The sequence below is a fragment of the Anser anser genome, assembly GCF_964211835.1.
Source record: "Anser anser genome assembly, chromosome: 3".
Lineage (NCBI taxonomy): Eukaryota > Metazoa > Chordata > Aves > Anseriformes > Anatidae > Anser > Anser anser.
Genome location: NC_139722.1, coordinates 37,328,142 through 37,347,294, shown reverse-complemented (window position 1 = coordinate 37,347,294; position 19,153 = coordinate 37,328,142). Strand labels below are relative to the sequence as shown.

The 19,153-nt window shown below is 39.6% G+C and overlaps 1 protein-coding gene and 1 long non-coding RNA gene across 32 annotated transcripts in view; both read right to left on the bottom strand.

The window, feature by feature from the left end:
- The window catches only part of LOC310897646 (uncharacterized protein), a 98,586-nt gene extending 83,284 nt beyond the window's left edge, over nucleotides 1–15,302 (bottom strand). For 5 of the 31 annotated variants that reach the window (XR_014582437.1, XR_014582438.1, XR_014582439.1 and 2 more), the window contains exons 1-2: nucleotides 14,793–15,292; nucleotides 9,498–9,608 (exon numbers count right to left, since the gene is read on the bottom strand). Coding sequence is in view for 11 of the 31 variants with exons in the window: in XM_083831482.1 (XP_083687608.1) it covers nucleotides 9,498–9,606 (109 nt within the window). In the remaining 20 variants the exon portion in view is untranslated. Of the gene's footprint in view, nucleotides 1–9,497; nucleotides 9,609–12,100; nucleotides 12,142–14,792 lie in introns of all 31 variants that reach the window. The other 26 variants (XR_014582435.1, XR_014582436.1, XM_083831478.1 and 23 more) reach the window with 20 other exon arrangements.
- LOC310897648 lies at nucleotides 1,556–3,451 on the bottom strand. The gene is made up of 2 exons (XR_014582455.1): nucleotides 3,393–3,451; nucleotides 1,556–3,092 (listed from the first exon to the last, which is right to left on the bottom strand). It is a non-coding gene; the product is annotated as an uncharacterized lncRNA (long non-coding RNA).
- Nucleotides 15,303–19,153: the final 3,851 nt, after the last annotated feature.

Genomic DNA, 19,153 nt, shown 5'->3' with positions numbered 1-19,153 from the left:
CCTATAAGGCTCCTTGTGATCCTTTGTGGAGGGATTCATAAGTCTGGGGAAGAAACGAGACCATTAAGATAAATTTTGACCTCATTCAGAATGTAGACTGCAGATCCAGACCACATCCATAGCTACTCCATAAATGAAGTTTGATCTATAACTACATGGTACAGGCATGGGGATGAACATCACTAAGGATAATAGCTTTTTTCTTCGGTGGGCAGAGAGTTAATCTAGGCTGAAGGGTTATGTCCAGAAAGGAGCAGGGAATAAGCTCAAGCACCAGACCCCAGGCCATTATTTACAGATAGCTGTTAATTTGTTTTCTGGCTCTGCTCCAACTGCCTCTCTTCTAGACTGCATCTAAACATGGCTGAGGTGACAGTATATCATAGGGACTGTTCCCCATAGTCAGTATGGGGGAAACTGCAATAAATGTCTTCCTTTATCCTGTTCAGTCCTCCACCTCTGTCCCAAAAGCCTGTCACCATCAAACATCTCTTGCTAGAGCCACGATATGCAAAACAATAACCACAGCACTCTCGTCTCAGATATTTTGAATGGAGAAAAGCGGAAGAATGATAAATTTCTCTTAAGAAATTATAGCCCAACACTCTACCTTCATACTTCATACTTCATAGTCCCAGCAGAGCTGTGAGTGACATGCTGTAGTGCAATGTTCTTGTTGATCTATGCCACCAGACCTCACCAGCAACAGGCGTCTCTCCTAACAACCTCTGCCTCTGGCAGCTTCCTGCTGGAAGTATCCTTTTGCTTCTTTAGTCTCTGATGAGAGACGGCACAGTAGAAAAATACTGGGCTAGCTCTTGGACTATTGTGGTGAGTACCCTTCAGCTGTTGATGGTACAGAAGTGGCTTTGCCACTGATTAAACTCAGGTCTTTACACAAACCACATTTGCTGTTCATGGCATCTGCATTATCTGCAGACCTCTTTCATGGGGGCTAAGCCTCCGGGGAGCATGTACCAGAGGAGCTGGTGGGATAAATTGGTGTTCTCCTCTGCTGAATTTAATATTCCAGAGTCTATTTGTGCTGGCTGCCTGCCTTCCCATGTGTTTTGCACTTGAAGGAGAGAGAAGCCTCCAAAAATCCTCTCAAAACCCAAGAGTTGTCAAAATCTTTTTAATACCCCTGAACTGAAGTGTTTGCTCCCTTGCCTACCTGCCTGCTGCTGTAAAAATCCCAAGCATTCGTAATCCAGACTTTATTTCCTCTTGGGCTAGAAGTTTTAAGATAGTGACATGAGGCTAAATAGCAATAAATAAGGTTATGGAAGGTTATGTGGTATTTCAGAAGAGAGGAAGGGCAGTGATGTTCACAGATGTTATTGATTTATTTATGTATTATGGAGCATCAAATAAAAGTAGAGCAGAAGCAACTTGCTAGTTAAATAGAAAATTATATCTACCTAACCATCTGTTTCTATATTGCTACAAATGAGTTACAGTGAATCTGGAGGAATCTTTTCTTCAGTGAAGTTATGCAGCAATTTGGTCTTTTTCTTTAGAAGCTGAAGAATTGGGGACATATTGCTTCAGTGTCTTCTTCTTTTTTTTTTTTTTTTTTTTGCTGTTATCTGTCAGCCCTCACCCCAAGGTAGATTTCTGTTGTTCTCATTTCATTTTTGGAGACTTTGCAGCTGAAATGCTGCATTGCCCCTTTCTAAATCACATGTAATTGCAGCTACTCAGTATATGTATGCAAGAATTCACTCCATTTCAGTAGGGAATTTTTAAGATAAAGCCATTTTTAAGCTAAAGCCTATTACAGTTTTTGATGGAACAACAACAAAAAAAACAAAACAAAACAAAACAAAACAAAACAGATAAAGGAGGGAAACAGAATGGAGGGAGATGACCTAAAACTTCCCCTAAACACCATTATATGATACAGATTTTTAAAGGTTCTATAGACAACAAAGAGGGCATTTACTTCCACTGCACCTTTTACATTTTAATCTAAATACACGTTGCCCTAAAGCAGGAAAGGAAATTATTCCTCCTTTTGATAGTCTTTGAAGTAAATCTTTCAATATGTTGCCTAAGTGTCTATATTTTTTATTTTACCTTTGCAAGGCAGATATTTCTACCTCTCAGGCACTTCAGGCTTTTTATTTGTCTGCTGTATGAGAGTGCCCCAGCTTGGAGAGCATCTGTCAGCACTGGGACAAGGGCATTTAAAAGAAAGCTTTTTTCAGTGTAAAGAATGTGGGCTCGAGCACTGGATTTTGCAGTTAATCACATAAATCAGATGAAAGCTTTTTTTCCAGGAATATGAACTGCAGAACTGAGGCTAAGATATGTATATGCATGTGTATGCATATGTATATAAACACACACATTATTTATACTTCTATGCATAATATATTTATTCAAGGGCTATTCCTCCTTTCATTGGAGCAAGGGAAGTCTCCCATGGATTTTATTTTGTACAACAGAGGCGCTATTACAGCAACTTAAAAAAACACTGGTGCCTTGACTGAAGTGTTTAAGCATCTGATAAGCCTGTTGAATTCATGGGGCTTCTTCACATGCTTGGAGTTTGGCATGTGTGTAAATACTTTTCTGCAGCAGGGTCACAAGACCTCAATTCAGCTCTTGTTAAACTCAGTGGAAAGATTCCTTTTGATTTTAAAAGCAGTTGGATGCGTTTGCATGCCGTCTTTTCTATGCGAATGCAGAGCGAGCCAGCCGTAATGCAGGAACATGTGGTACATGTTAAAAGTTGTAGAGGTTGTGAGCAGTAGCAACTTTCCACTGACAACATTTATCCGGACTGATTAAAAGATATGACTGAAGAGGCATTTCTCTGAAGAGGCATTTCAATGCTTCTTCTGAAGAGGCATTGGTGAGCACCTTCCAGACAGCACTGTGCAGAGCTAGCCCCAGCAGGAGCGTGCTGGGGGAGCCCAGGAGGACGGCTGAAGATCAGGTCATTATTTGGACATATCAGGGAGGCAGCTGTACTGTCACACCCCGTGTACACCTGGGAGCGTGGGGGGAACTCCTACTGCGAGAAGCTGATGGCAGCCAGGGAGAAAGAGCAGCATCCATCCATCTCAGAGACTGGGACTTGGCACCTGTTGAGGCCAAATTTCTGGTGAAAAAACAACACGCCGAGAGTTGCTCAAGCAAATGTAAAACAATTGCCGCTTTGACACGTTGACACAAAATCAGCTGAATAGGCTTTGTTTATAATTGTGTTAAATTATCTCAAGCAAATTGCTCTGGTCTAGATTTCTACCACTCCAGAGCTGATGGGCATCAGCAGAGGAGGTGTGACAGAGAGGAGTGTGGAGAGGAATCCCTGAGAGATGTGCCATGTGCATCTTTTGTGCTGAGAGCTGGGTGGGGTGTAGGACAGTGAGGTGATACCATACCAGCTCACACTTCCAGCTCCTGGAATGTTATTTCTGGACATTTCCTTGGCAAGAAAATCTGGAGGAAACATGGAGAGGGCAATGCAGTTGTAATGAGATGGCTTAGTAAAAATGATGAAAATCACAGGTAAATGATAACTCTGTAGGGAGACATAATTGCTTATGGCATTTGCAGTAAATGGACTGCAAGAAGTCCCAGATGAATAATCTACGGAGATAATTAAGAATAAGAACTGCCTGAATATATTCATCAATATGGGGGAACAAAAGGAAAAAATCATTCTGTTTTGACCCATTCTATTGGCAATTACAGAAGCAAGAAACGGGGATATTTAGTCTGGCTGATGTAGAGAAAACTGTTCCAACGGATTTAATGCCATAAAGTATTAAATAGGAATGAATGGCAAACCCTTCACTTTGTGTTGCATTCAAAGCGAGACTCAGCAAAATTGAAAAATAGAATGTAGAATTTGGCAAAGAACGAGAAATGAACCAATATAATTTAAAGGTGTTTGATATCCATATTTCATTAAGGAATCACCTAAGTTTCTGTAAATCCATTTAGGTAAATTCTAAGTATTGATCTTGACTAACTCTACTTGACTTTTGGGTATGTATGGCACTCCTTCAGGCTGGCCATTTCCCTTGTCTTATCCTGTAGGACTTCAGTTCTGTTTAGGAGAAAATTTTTCTTCTTTTTCTCAGATGAATAAGCACCCTTTTGTACTGTCTTTTTATTTATGAAAATGTTTTTGGTCTTTCATACTGCCTTTTCCATAATCTCATCGCTCTTGTACTTCAGCTGTTTCTCAGTGCTTTATGACAGCCTAGCTCCAGCTGATATAAAAATATGAGTTAGTTTCCTCAACAATTTTCCTAAATGTTTTGCTTCAAAACATACAATAACATATAATTTGATTCCTTTTTAGTACAAGGCTCAAAGTTTTTGCCTCCATACGGGTGGAGGATAGGGAGGTCAAAAGACAAACGTATATTGCTCTCCCTTTCCTCCCAGCAATCTTTTAAAACAGAAAATCTAACCAAATATGTAGTCCTTACCAGAAGAATAGGAGAAGGAGTTGGCAACTAGGGCACCTGCTCCCTGCCTATGTGTGCATCCCCTACCCAATCTTTTCCATCTGTCATGGAGCCACAGTGTCAAGAGTCAGCATCCATCTTTTTTCCCCATTTAGTGCTCCTTCCAGCCTGCTCCTATTGTTCCATTTCCTAATTGTTTCAAGTTTCAATTAGTTTAGCTGGAACAATATGAGGTATCTGGTAGGCTAACAATCTCAGGTAGTGATGTGTAATGTTTCCTTAATTGCCTTGGTAGAATTACTCTGTTTATTTTGTTACTCAACTAGAATGATAGGCCATTTAAGGTTTAGAAATTTGGTTGATAAGTGAGAAGATAAAAGTAATAATATTGCCTACTAGAGAGGGTAATCTAAAACTGCATCAACTAAAGAAAAGCTATGCTACATAATAATGCTGGGCAGGAGGAGGAGTTCAGCATTTTTATCACCCAGATCTGATGAGGCAGTGAGGTCCATTTTTACTTCAAGTGGGGCTGATCTGTTTTCTCCCTTCCTTTCTCCCCTGGTATGTTACACATTTACATAAAGGTCTTATACCAACACTACAAAATGCTGCTACAGATATGGATAAATAAAGCTCCTTAAACCTCTGTGAAGATGGCAGCAGTGTTTACCCACTTCATACAATGGAAGGAAATGAGTGGATTGCAAGATGAGGCCATTGCAAAGGTGGGGCTGGAAACCTTGAGTTTTTAGTACCTGGCCTGTGCCTGTGTTTGGCAAGGGAATGTTTCTTGTTGGATGTTGTATTCATGCCTAGCCATTCCCAATCATACTTTTAGTTACAAGTATTTAAATAATTAATATTTAAGTTTTGTGAACATATGCTCTTTTGGCAATAGGAAAATGATATATAGCTTCATTGTACTTAAGTGAGATTTATTCTTCTAGTGTGAGGTGTTAGTAAACTGGCTGTGGGTCTATCTAGCTTTTTGATAGTGACACTATCACTGGTAAATCCGACTACCTTGAGAAGAATAACAAACCTGATCCCCAAATTTCTCCTGATGTTTCTGAAAACCCCATTTATGCTTGTAATGTCAAGTTCTGTGAAGGGTGCACCATTAAGTGTGCTACTAAGGTAAGGTCTGAAGCTTTGGAGCTAGGCAGTGGCTTTTCAGCAAGCTGTGAGCTCCTGCGGCATTGCTCTACAAGGCAGATGGAGGCTTGGTGCAGAGATTCCTCCCATCCCTCTGACTTGGTCTGTATCCTCACACCTTGGCAATATTTCATGGGGGAAATAAAGAAAAGAAAAAAAAAACATTTTATATTTTGACCAGCTTTATTAGGAATGACAGAAGTAAGAGAAGGAAGTTATTTATGCTGCTTGATGCAGAGCCAGCATCCTCTTGGCAAAATCCTTCAACCCTGCCCTCAGGACAGCAGTGCAGTTATAAGCTGGCTAGTGAACTACTGAAAGCAATCAAACCCACCCTTGCCTGGGAGGAGAGACAATAGAGACCTACAGGAACCATAGTATGGTCTGCTAAATGTGCTTCATTATGCATTTGGGTTAATTCGGCCTTTTCATTTCCCTGCTGCACAGCTGACTTGTTTGATGATGGGAGACCAGCTATGCAAGCACTGAACAAGGAGTAGTACCCAGGAGCCAGCAGAGCTGCTCCAGCTCCTGGGTGGGGAGAGGGGGGGAGAGTAGAAAACAGGGAGGGGAAAAAGTCCATTTCCAGATAAGCATGTTGAAAGGTTGAAAACAGGGAGAAGTCTGCTTTTCTGCTCAAAGTTTACTCATTGATAGGGACTCAGTTCTTGGCTGCTTCTTCTTGGCTGCATCTGTTTAGAATTTGTAGAGCTTTATGCTCTGCTTTTGCAAATTATAATGTCAAGGGGGGAAAAATGGTAACTATCATGATGCTTGCAGGAGATGACATCTGTTACCAGTATCTTATATAGGCTTTTATTCAATTCTGTCATCAGGATTCCTCATGATTGCTTCAGTGTTGTCAACATGTGTATGCACACACACATGCACACAAACTCTCTGTCTATCTGGTTATGTAGCTTTCTTTATACAACAGTTTTCTTTATGTTACTGACACTTGGTAGGAATAACATCGTGATTTCACTTTCTTCTAATACACTGCTAAAAATAAATCTCACTTTACAAGGAGAAGCATTATATCAAAAAATACCTTCCTGGTTCTACACCATTGAAATTCCTTATCTCATGATCATGTGATATTTTCCATTTTTAAAAGAGCCTAAAATTGTCTGAGAATTTTGCCACTCTTTGTTAGAATTGACCTTACACACTTATGAATTCTCCACTGTTTTACCTTTTCCTTTTTTGTTTTCACCTCATGACATTAAATGCTTTGTAGGGTTGCTTTGCTGTTTTACCTGGACTGTCAATTTTTTGTTTGTGCTATTCTTACACATATCAACAGGAAAGAAAAAATCTTTTGTAATGGGAAGATGGGGCTGTGACTGCTAAACCACAAACACTACCAAGAACGACTCAAGGAGAGGTGTTGTGCATGGATTTGTTCAAATCTTATTTAAACTAGTATTCAGCAACAATCTGTATTTTTCTGACTTTGATGCAATGTGATTTCAGTTCCTGTCACAGGAGAAAAAAATATGCAGGTGGAAGGTTGTGATGTTTCTTTTCCAAGCTTATATTTTCCTAGGCCAAAGGCGGTGCACTTTAAAATGTATGTTGGTGTAGTTCCTCCCCAGATCAGACAGCAGCTTTTGTCATGAATTCAGAAGGTATTGAGATGGCTTTTAAAAATATATATGGAAAAAATAATATTTTTTGGACATGACAGGTTTGGCTGATTAACCTTTATTTTAACAAACGTTGTGAGAGTATCATTTTGTTTTAATTAGGATTTTCAAAATTATATAGCACTTGTAAAGAAATTCATGCAAGCTTCCTTTATATAGGTTCCATAAGGGTAATAACATGATCCTTCTTCCCCTCCCCGCCTTCTTCTGTAAGATTTTAGAGAAATGAAAGTATCCTAATTGCTGATAAACAGCATGTGATATTCATTCAGAACCAAAGCTAAAGTTTTAAAATCTGATCCCTGAATAGCATCAGCAAAACAGGACCTGGTGTTCACTCTTCTCTCCCTGTTTTTAATTATGAAGTTTGGGTAAGAGGCAAGTTTTAATTATGCTGTGCTGTAGTTCTGACTAATGCATTCAGCTACACTCTCAGGCATCATAAATTAATGTTCTGTTGAAATCAGTGAAGCTCTGTGTCCTGGGGGCAAGATTCAGTTGCCCACACGTGTCTGGAGCCATCTGATGCCCTCAAGTACCCTGGCCTCTGGCTGTCCTTGCAGAAGGGTACACGCCTCCCTCCCATAGGTCCTCTGTTATATCTGCCAGCTCAAAGAGCACTACACCTATGGTCAGTCAGCATTCCAGCCCTGCCTCCTGAAAGCATAATTTATAGCCTTTTGAAATCAGAGACAAGGAATGAAATGCCTTCTGGAGCAACAGGGACAGTTCTTGCACTGATTTTTTAATTAAAGCCACCTGTCCTTTCAATCTATGTCTATTTCTACTTGACAGCCATTTCTCTTATTTTTATTGCTCTTTTAAAGAGCACTTAGAGGGTAAGTGCTGGCAAAAAGCCTGACCTACAATCACCAAGTAATGCCATCAAGGCCGATGTATTAACTGTCTTGGCTAACCCGTAAGGTTAATAGGGAGATGCTCTTAGCTAACTGTGTCATATCCTCATTAATCCATAATGCTGGAACATAGCAAAGGTTTGGGAATATTCCTGAGTACAGTGCAGAGGATATAGTAACGATTTTCTTGCCTTCAGTGGAGCAAGAATTAATAAGCTTTAAAATTGCTATTCATTTTTTCTTCTGCTAATATATTTTCCTGATGCTTCCTCCCACTTTCTGTGTAAGTTTTAATGTTGGAATAGTCAGTATAAGAGGATAACTTTTTGTGTTCTTTCTGAAAATAGCTAGGACCAGGTGATTAAAAGAAAATATAATTAAAAAATGGAAGACCCTTGTCTAATAGATGGGACTTCTTTTGTCTCCTAGGAAATGTCTCCTGGCACAAATTCTGAAAAATGATTTCGTATTCTTTCCTATGCTTTTCTAATATTAATATTAATTGCTTCAGTACTGGATATATTTGCTCTTTATGAAAATGCAATTATTCTTTCAGTTTATCTAGACTTTTTTGGCCTCACTGACATCCTGGAGCAATAAATTCCAAGATCAAATTGCATAACAAGATTTACCGTTCCCGTCCTGATACAGGTGAATGCCTCATTGTTCTTATTTCATATGACAGAAGATAGAAACTTCTCTAAAGCTTTCTAAGGCATATAGTTCAAAGTTTAGTAGTTGTTGCAATTTTCAGAATTTTTAAATTTCAATGATTATTTTGTCTTCTCTCTCCAAGTCTCCTCTAATTTCAGACTCTCCACTCATACTTCATGACTCGTGAATGATAACAATTCATTATATTTTTCATTGTTAATTTTTGACTAGCTTGTGCCCCAGTATTTTTTTATTCACTATTTGAGTGGTTTATAGATTTCCATGGGACTTGGTTTTGTATTTGATCTCATTTAGGGTCCTGGCAGTAGTGGGAAAACAGCATGCTGAATAATTGCTTGAAACTTGCCACCAATGTTTGCCATATGTTTTCTTGTTTTTTACCAGTTGATTTGGTAAACTTCTTGACTATGTTCAGATATTCATTTATCTAGTTATATATAAATGTCAGTATAACCCTGACATGCATGAATAGGTATTTCAGCATTTGCCAAAGAAAACTGCTTATGAAAGGGTTAATAGATGATGCATATGTAAAATTCTGCCCTTATAATTTTTTTAAAGCTTGTTGTCTTTGCTTTAAGCACTTAAAAACACATAGTTTCTCTGGCCATCTTCGACAAATGAATAAATACAGGTATCTTTGCCAACTAATTAGAGACTTTGTTCCCCACTATAGAGCAATATTACCAAATCTCTGTATTCATTCTCAGTTTGAAAGGGCCAGGTACCTTGTGCTTGCTGGAGGACAGCCACACCAAGCTGCTGGTGGAAGGGGATGCAGAGCTGAGAGCGGTGCCCCCATGCGCTGTGTGCCAGCTCAGCAGAACCACCAGGCATCCCTGAGGAACAAAGGGATGCTTCAAGATTACACAGGCTTGACAGAAACATTTGGCTTCTAGTTGGATCCAGTTGGCCTCATTTAAGTGCTTGCCTTATTCATATGAGCAGCACTAGAGAGACTCCTTTCTTTTGTCCATATCTTGCAAATGTTCTTTTTAGGCATAACAAGTATAGTTCAACAAATATTAAACAGGATGACTAGAGGTGATCTCATGCATTTTCAAGACCTGTTCTCTGCTATCACAGTAAGCAACTTTTCATCATGATTTGAGCTCAACCTCAAAGCCAAACTGTTTTTCTGCTCTTATTAATGCTATAAAGTATCAGTCTGATGGTAAAAACTTTTCTCTAATTCACTACATTTCTTTCTTTACAGCCACTTTATTCCCATTTGCTTTCATGCATTTGTGGTAAATGTTCTGAGATGATCCCTGTGACCCTTCTCTTTTACCACTGACAGTCAGCAGTCCTTATCTTGCTCATTTATCTCCTGCAAATGGATAAAATAATTTCTATGACCTTTTCCGTTTGATTGACTCAAAATTTTAGACAACTCAGCACCCATCTGCACCTATCCCAGATGGTATTCCTCTTTTCCCAACATGAAATGAGGTCTTGATGGAGATTGAGACAATGTATTAATTGAAATGCCCCTTTGAATGCATACTGGCATTGTATTTGGCTTTTTTTTTTTTTTGTAATTTTTTCCTCATGTCAATAGCACAAATCTGTCCTGAGAATGAACAATATATTATTACTCACTGCCAGTTCAGAGCATCAGTTCATGGCATAACTTGCACTTCAACAAACAAACAAAAAACCTAATTCCTTTTGTAAGATGTTTGTTAAGATCCTTTCCTGACAATGTATCCCAATTTGGGTAATTTGTAAATTACATTGAGCTTGCTCACCTATGAAAACAATGAGGAGACTAGTCCCAAAATACATTATTCCTGAGTAGTAAATAAATACCTCATATAGCTGTCTGTGCATTCTGATATTGATCAGGCAAGAAGAATGCATGCTGAAGTGCCTAGTCAACGAATGCCACTCCACATTTACATTGCTATCAGTGATGATGTTATACCATTGCCAGAGATATCTGAGTCATGAGCAACTGTTCTGGAATCAATCAAAATCACTAAGCAGGATATTAATATTACTAATTTTCTGTTTTCCATTCAGCATCTGAATGAGCCCCATTGTAAAGGCAAGAACACTGAGGGAAGCTAAGAAATGTGTTTTTCCCAAAGCTGTAGAGCATCACTGAAATACAGGCAGCATTAATGACTCTGCCAGGTATACCCATCAGCCTGCCTAAGCCTCATGACTGCAGATGACGTACCACATATTTGAACACAGCAACAACAACAATAAAGACATTTACTAAAAATAAAACTGGTTGTTGACTAGCGAGGAGGAGTTAAATCACCCTAATTCAAGAGATACAGACATGGCCTCTCCCACTTGATTGAAAATTATTTACCAGCAAGAAAGAAGACCTATCTAATGGTCAAAGATGATTGCTTGTTCATGCAAGAATGCTTTCCTATGGAGAACTTCGACCCTGCCCCCAGGTAACCTTCCCTATGCTTGAGTTGTTGATCCTGGTTTCTGCACAACCACAGCAAGCAGAGTGTGTCTTGGTGCCTCTGAGAAAGAGGTTTACCCCAGCTGCACAGCACAGCTTTCCTAAGGACTGAGTAGGCAGCAGGCTAAATGCCTTCTTGTGGTCCCCCAGTCAACGCAGCATAAGCAAAATGTTTTTATTGTGTTTACCTAATTATTTGCAAAGTAATATATGTGAACTGTGAATTTTGTACTATTTCCACTTAGTTTAGTTGTGATGGGGAAAGACTTTCTTCTTATCAGCTACTATTAAAAAAGGCTGTTATCTGTGAACATGAAACTGTGAAAATTCAAGGAAGTTGTTTAGAAAGCTTCTAAAGTATATATTCTGCTCATCCATCTAACTACCCACACATCAGATAGCCAGGTACAAAGTATTTATAATGAATATTTGTCAGGCTTAGCCATTTCCCCCTTCTTTGTGAATTGCCTGGAAAGGGATGAGTTTTATGACTGGTGTTCATTTGCTGTTTCTAAGTGAAGGGTAGCATGTGGCTGAGCACATGATTTCTTTCAAACTGTAAATTCCAAATACCGTGATTAGCATTGCTTCAAATGGGTGAGAGTTTGAATAGTAAAACTGGAGAATATGACTGGTCCTGTTTACAGGAATAAAGTTTTCCTGGTTTCAGTTTCTTACATGAACTTATCTTCCTCCTGCTTCAGGTCTCACACAGGTGGCAACACGTGACTATCTTCAGGTAAATTTGATCTCTGAGTTGAGTGAATGAAAGTTTGGGTACTTGCTTTGAATAGTGTTATGTGGTGACAATTCTTTGGAAGGTGAAAGCACAAAGATTTGCAGAGAAAAAAGTTATCTGCAGAAAAATTGGGGTCCTCGGAGGTATGGGAATGGACTCACCTCACCAGGCAAAAGGAAGAGGATAGCTGGAGTTGCTTTTTCTGTAGGATAAGAATAGAAGTGGGGTTTTAAATAAACCTCGGAAATGCCAGGGAGCGGGACCTTAATTTTGTAATGGATAGTTTAACAGGGATCAGAAGAATATTGGACGTGGAAAAAAAAATCCTAACTGCCACTGAATTGCTATTGAATTTCCATAGTTCAGTCCTCAAAAGGATATGTGCATGTCAAGGGGTGGGGAAGCCCTAGGGGCGCTGGTCCAGTGGGGAGTGTGGTGAGAAGAAGTTGGAGCTGGGTGTGCCACAGTCCAGCTTTGCGAGCGGTATTCGTTGCCTTCATTAGATGCTGAACTCTATAAAACCTGGGCAGTTCCTTGGTTGTTAATTGCATGGGTTGCACCATTCAGAGAAATCAAGGGAGCATTTTAAGGTGACAATGATGAGAAGGCTTTCTTCTCACTTCAAAAACTCTCTTTGCTCCTTTTCCATAGGAAAAATAAATGTATTATGCTATCAACAGAGATCCAAGCAGCAAAATAGTGGAAAATACCTGGATTTCTTCCTAGCTGAGGGGGGAATTAGATTTATTGCCCGCTTAACAGAACAACCATTTTTTTTTTTCTATCTGGATTAATACTATTTGCATGTATGTGAACAGGTGAGGAAAATGATCACCTGTCTAACCAAACTCATTCTATTTATCATCTCCGTATGAGAGGTCCGCAGAGCATAGCTGGCTGGTGGATGTTGAAGGGTGTGCGTTACTTCTGCAGGCAACAGACTCCTCTTCACTGCAGTGGTCAGGTGAAAGCAGATTTATGTCTGCTGGCGCAGTCACAGCAGTGATTGCCAACCATGGGGTCACTGCACGTGTGCATTCCCACCAGTGACAGCAATGACTGCTCAGTGTCTCATCTTCATTCCTCTTAGGGCTGAGCCATTTCTTGATGGTTTTCCTCTTGAAAATATCTACTCTTGCTCCTAACCCTGTGTGCGTCAGGGGTGTGTGAATGCGCTCTCTGAGAGCAACCACACAGCTGTGTGTGTGCATAGCACACCTCAGTCCCTGCAGCAGCTGAGACTCCTTTCTGAATGTTGCAAAGTGCTCGGGAGGGTGCTTACTGCTTTGTTTGCTGAGCCATATTTAAAGAACAAACTTTCCGAGAGCTCAAGGAGCGTCTAAAATTGGCAGCCTCTCCCACAGCATGCTGCATGCCGTGGGTGTCACCGCCGGGGCTCGCAGGGTGCCCAGCGGCAGCGAGACAGACAGACAGACAGACCAGGGGACAAAGGGCAGCCACTGCCTTTGATTTTCCATGCTCAGCACTATGGTCACATGCTTCCTGTGGGCTTAACAGCATCGTGTTGCAAATGGAAAAAGAGAGTGTCTCTTTTCTATCTCTAATAGTATTTTTATATGTTTTACATTAAGTTTCTTCCTGGTTACCATCTTATAATGGATAGGTGAGATACGTCAGCGTAGCACAAACTATTGTCGTGCAGTGAACTCTCTCTATCAGTTACCCGAGCCGAATAGCACATACCGTGTGACATCAGCAGCCCGGTGAGTCACGCACCACAATACCATATATCCTGGAGATCAGAAATATCCTACGCAGAAGACTTGGCTTGTTTTTCCTATCTTGTTACGGAAACTGCATTCACAGACTCTAATAGCATTAAACAACTGTAAATGAAGTCTTTCTGCTTCTTATCAGAAGATAAACTGCCTGTTTAGAAAAGGTGTTGCCAAGCCCAGGAAAGCCTCTAAAAGAGCACAGATTGCTGATTGCAGCTTTCAGGGAGAGATTTTGTACATAAAATATTTTAATATCGTTACAGTGAACACCTGTGCTCCTGTTCTGGGTGAGAGTCCAACCAGTCTGGAGCATCTGACACATGTGAAGCTTCAGATAGGTAATGCTACAGATCCTTCCCCTTTTGCAAGAACAAAACAGTAGATAGCGAAGAGTATTTATAGCCCGTTTATGACTTTTGTCCCTGATAAAACTCAGCAAGTTGTTTTACCGAAGGTATTTAACAAAACACTGGTTTCCTTAAATTCTCATTTATTCAAATAATTCATTACACATCCAGCGCGTATGTAGGATTATGACTTTCTCCTGCTTGCCTCTTTGATCTCCCTGATAACTTTTCCATCAGTGTAAAATGTAGTGCTTGGTTCAGCTGCTCTTCCATAGCACACAGAAATGGAGGAGGCGTTAGGGCGTCTGCTGAAGCAGGCTGGAATAGTTCCACCCTGACAATATATCAGAGGGAAAAACAGGGGGAAGAAAACCTGAATATTAAGCATTACGGACAATTGGCTGCCCCTCAAAAGACTCAGTGGTTTAACTGAGAAAAAAATTGCTTGCTTCTCCAAAAACCTGGGCTAAGAATCTTATAAAAACACGTTCACTCAGGAGATTTCTGGAATTTTCTATTTCACATCAAAAAAAGAAAGAACCGGGGAAAACAAAACAAAACAAACAAACAATTAAACAAAAAAAACCCCTTCGTATGGCATTTCAGTATTCTTGCTTTTATTCCCAGCTGAAACAGAGAAAGGCAGAGACACACAAAAATGCAAATTTATGATAGTGTTATAGTAAGACCATGCTGGATCACACAGAAATGACGTGGCCTTCAGGAAAAGTTTCAGAAAGGGGGCAGCAATTGAATTTGTGTATTACCTGAGCTCCTGGGTCTGTTACATCTCTTGCTGTATGGTGCCTTGGAGCCTGTGTAAGCAGCAGGAGGTGCTCTGTTTGTGTTTGTATCTCCATGGCAATACGACTCAAGAGTTGTTTGGTCTCTTTTCTCAAGAGATCTGCCAAATCACTCCTCTTCATAGGGTGGGTTGGTAGAAGGAATTGGGTTGGCATTCCTGCGGAAAAATTAGCCTTGTTGCAGCTTCATGTGCTTCTTACACTAGCTGTAGATATCACTGAAGTATTTCATCAATATCTTTAATTACTAAACACCCACCGAGGTTTGCTACTGATGCCTTCAATGTACAGTTGTCTTAGCTGGTTCACTGTGTCCGTAGGATGTACTTCCTAGTTTTTGTGATGCACTTGATTGTACTTCTGGTGTTTCAGAAGCCCTATTTTTTTTAAACACTGAGATTTCTGGATCTGAAAACCCTTTGTGAGCTCTGCTATACTCTTGTGGGGTAGGGTTTCAGCTGGGAAACTGGAGCACCAGAGAGGCAAGGAGACATTTGCAAGTGTTTAATCTCAGGAACCTTGCTAAAGACAGCTGCTTTGGGGCCTGTGGACCTGTACACTTCCTGCCCCCAAAAAGCAAATCTCAGGGATGCAGAGGGATGGGGTGGCTGGAGCTTTGTCTCCATCACTCAGCACAATTCTGAAGAGCCAAAGAAAGCCGGGAAAAGTCTGCCAGCCTACTCCCATCCTTCAGCTGCAGGATACATTACATAAATATGGTGATGATATATGGCTGTGTAGTGTTCTTACAAAAAGAGGGGTCATACCAGGGTATTTGTGGCTTATCCAGGGACTTAACTGGAACAGCCAACTGAGCGAGCCTGCTTCCAACGCAGTTATGCTCCTGCTGTGATCTACCCTGCTTTTCTTCATGGGCTGCTGAGGTTTTCTGGGCTCCTAAGGTGGGTATGTGTCTGCTCCTGACATTTCAGCTCTCACACAGAAACTGCTGGTTGCACATATGTGTGCTAAGCGCAAAATTGCAGCACGATGAATAGCTGGGGTTAATCTGGGGTGTTAACGTGGTAGCATGCTGACTTTTGGAGCTGGCTGATTTTGCTGAGAGTTTCCTTATCCACCTATTCTGTTCTGATATTGAAAATAATTTGGGTTTGACTAAAAGCCTGGTGAAATCAGCTGAAATCCTTCAAGAGGTTTCAGTGTAAATGAAGTTCTATATAGGAATGAAAGAAGGGGCTTTAAAATACTGTGTAATATTTAATTGAGAAGGGTAATGTGCCTGAAATCCAGAGGCTGGGTATGTGAGTCAGTAAAGGTATAATGAGCAACTCCTCCTCATATCTTGACTGATGGCGTTATGCTCTATGATGGCAAGGAGCACATGAGAAACAAGAAAAGCATAATTATATCTGATGTATGAAATATCATCATGGTACCTATCACATACAATAAGTGAAGTACAGTGAAGTAGATTAACTGCCAGTAGATTAACTGCCAAAAATTCTCCATTTATAGAAAAAAAAATCACATTTTTATACAAAACAAATACGAAATGATTTTTTTTTGTTTGTTTGTTTTAGGAATACACATGAATTGTCTAATTCCAGGCAAACTTGTTTTATCTTTTCTTTTCCTGAGCCTGATATTTTAAATAGCAAAGAATGAAAATATTCCTCTGTGCCTGATGTCTGACATTGCATAATGCAAAAAGGTTTAGTTAGGTGACGTTGGTAGTAGGGTGATGGTTGGACCAGATGATCTTGGAGGTCTCTTCCAACCCTAATGATTCTGTGATTCTATGTAAATGTTGTACCCACTGTGAGAGAGGAAACTGTGGAGCATTTGTTTTTAAAACCAGACCGATATGCTATTAGCTGCCTACAGGAGAACATCCTATTATCAAAATTTTGCTGTATGCTTTGAGTGCTCACTGAGAACACATTTAATTCATTATCAGCATTTTTCCACATGAAAGGGCTTTTTACAGATTTTTTTTTTTTTAACATAACTCAAAATTCCTCTGAGAGTTTTCAAAGTGTAGTAATAGAGAAAATGTAAGAATGTTAGTTTATCAGGATCGTGACCATTACATTTAGATGAGAAATTGTTAACAATTAGAGGATGGGGAATCCTAAATAATTTCAATGTATTTTTGTTGTTGTTGTTGTTAGAGACAGTCCTTCAGACTCTGCATTGTGCTTTTGCAGTGTCTTTAGACATAAGCAGGTTCTCCTGTGCTGTTATCCTATGAAGCATCATTTATGGTGATAAATTAGAAGAAGCCTCATAACCCTAATGGGTGACCAGGGCATGGTTGTAGTACACGTTACGAACATGCTGCAAAAACACATTCTTCACCCTAAATAAATTGCAGCTAGAGGTTACACACATTTCCATAATCTGTAACTTTACTATAGCATATAGTGCCACTGACATCGAAAGGGTCACTTGATGCCATGATGTTTACATGTGAAGTTATGTAAATGTTTTAGGACTTGCAAAGACAGAGGTGGATCTGGTTTGTGTGTCCAATTTATTGTATCTACTAAGTTGTGTCTGCTGAGTTGGGCTTGGTTTGCCTAAGGGTTATGCTGGTGAGGAAATTGCATTTATTTTTTGGAGAACCATAAAAATGAACTAGTCAATTGCCCTTCAGAATTTCATCCCTGAATTTTCAGAACTGTGGCACTTGCTTATACGGGACCTCAGCCTGGCCTGTCATGAGATTCACTTGTTAGAAAATTGCTCAATTTTATCATCTTGGATCAGCATTCTTCCAAGGATGCGTGAAAGAAGTGATGTTTTGCTGTCTGTACTGACAGTGATGGTAAAATAGTGTAGCTAGACAGGTAAAAGTATGCATTTAGATGCCCATAAATACAAAGTAAGTAACTTATCTAGCAAGCAGAAATTCCTTCATGCTGCAGCTGTGACATGGTGCTGCTTAAATACTTTTCTCCACAGCAGATTTTTCAGTTTTACAGTGGATAGTATATACATATATAATAATGTGTTAATGTATTATATATATTTGTTTCAAAGTCTAAAATAATATCACTCATATCTTGCTGTAGAAGTGACTAAGAACCAGCAGTTTTATTTGATTAGATTACACTAAACTGTTATGCTCATCTTAATGAAAAATTTATCAGATGATTTCCTGGATATATCTAGTTCAAACATAGGGTCTTTTTTTCATTTTTGAAGTTGTTAGTTCTATTTGTGAGTGGTTCCCACTAAATCAGATCCAAACTAAATCTACTCTTTTCCAATAAATGATTTTCTGGGTAACAATAAATTTTGAATCTGGAAGTTGGGCTTAAGATTTAGTTGCAGGACTTGATATATTTTCCTGTTAATGCAACTTGGCATTTTACAGTATTTTTTTAAGCTGTAAGAAATTGAAATATTGGAATCAAGTGAGAATATAATATAATATCATAAATAGCATCAAGCAGGGTTACAGAAAATTTATGGGTGAACTTCATGAAGCATAATAGGAGAAAAATAAGTATTTTTAAATTAGTCTTTGGATTGGAAATTGAGCCAGCATTTAATGTAGTTAAGTAGGGAAATATAACGTGATAAAAAATATTATTTTTCTCCTACTTAATAAATCTTGCTTTACTGATGCCCATGCATGAGAGTCTATTTCTAGCTGCCAGTGGAGCAGTGAAGCATGTACAGTACACTGGGATGCCCTGTTCCCATGCCTGAATCTCCATATATAGCTACTGTGCTGTCCTATTCTCTTGTGGCTTCCACTCATAGGGCTTAACTTGTACTTTCTTGGCTGAATTACTTTGGCAGAGAACTGTCCTGATGGTAAACACGCAGGCAACAACTCCTCAGTGGCAGCCACCTTCCCATTGGGCCTCATGAAAGCTGAGCATTGACCAAACTCGGTGCGAGTGAACAGATTTGCAAAAATCACGGGCAATGAATCTTCAGCCACACTTTCCTTCCCCTCCTCTCCCCTGCTTTTTTTTTTTTTTTTAATTTTCCATCTTGGTGTTGGTACTAAGTAAGTCTAATTTTCTTTTCTTTTCTTGTTATTTCTGGAAACAGCTTTCAGACTTGAAAGACTGCCATGTACAGGAGATGTGTTTTGGCTCTTCTGCCTGTTGCATTCTGTGGATGATTAGATCAAACTGAGCAGCTGCCAGATGACTAATCAACTTGTTACAGAATAACTGGTCTCACTGGAGAATTAACAATGTCTTTATAGTCTCCCCTCAATGAAGTGTCTGGAATTTTCTTAGCTAACAGGATAGATCAGTTTAAGATTTTCCGACACTACTTGATATGATTTAGAAAAGTGCTCTAAAAAAACCCTCAAAATATCCCCATTCCCCCCAGCCCTC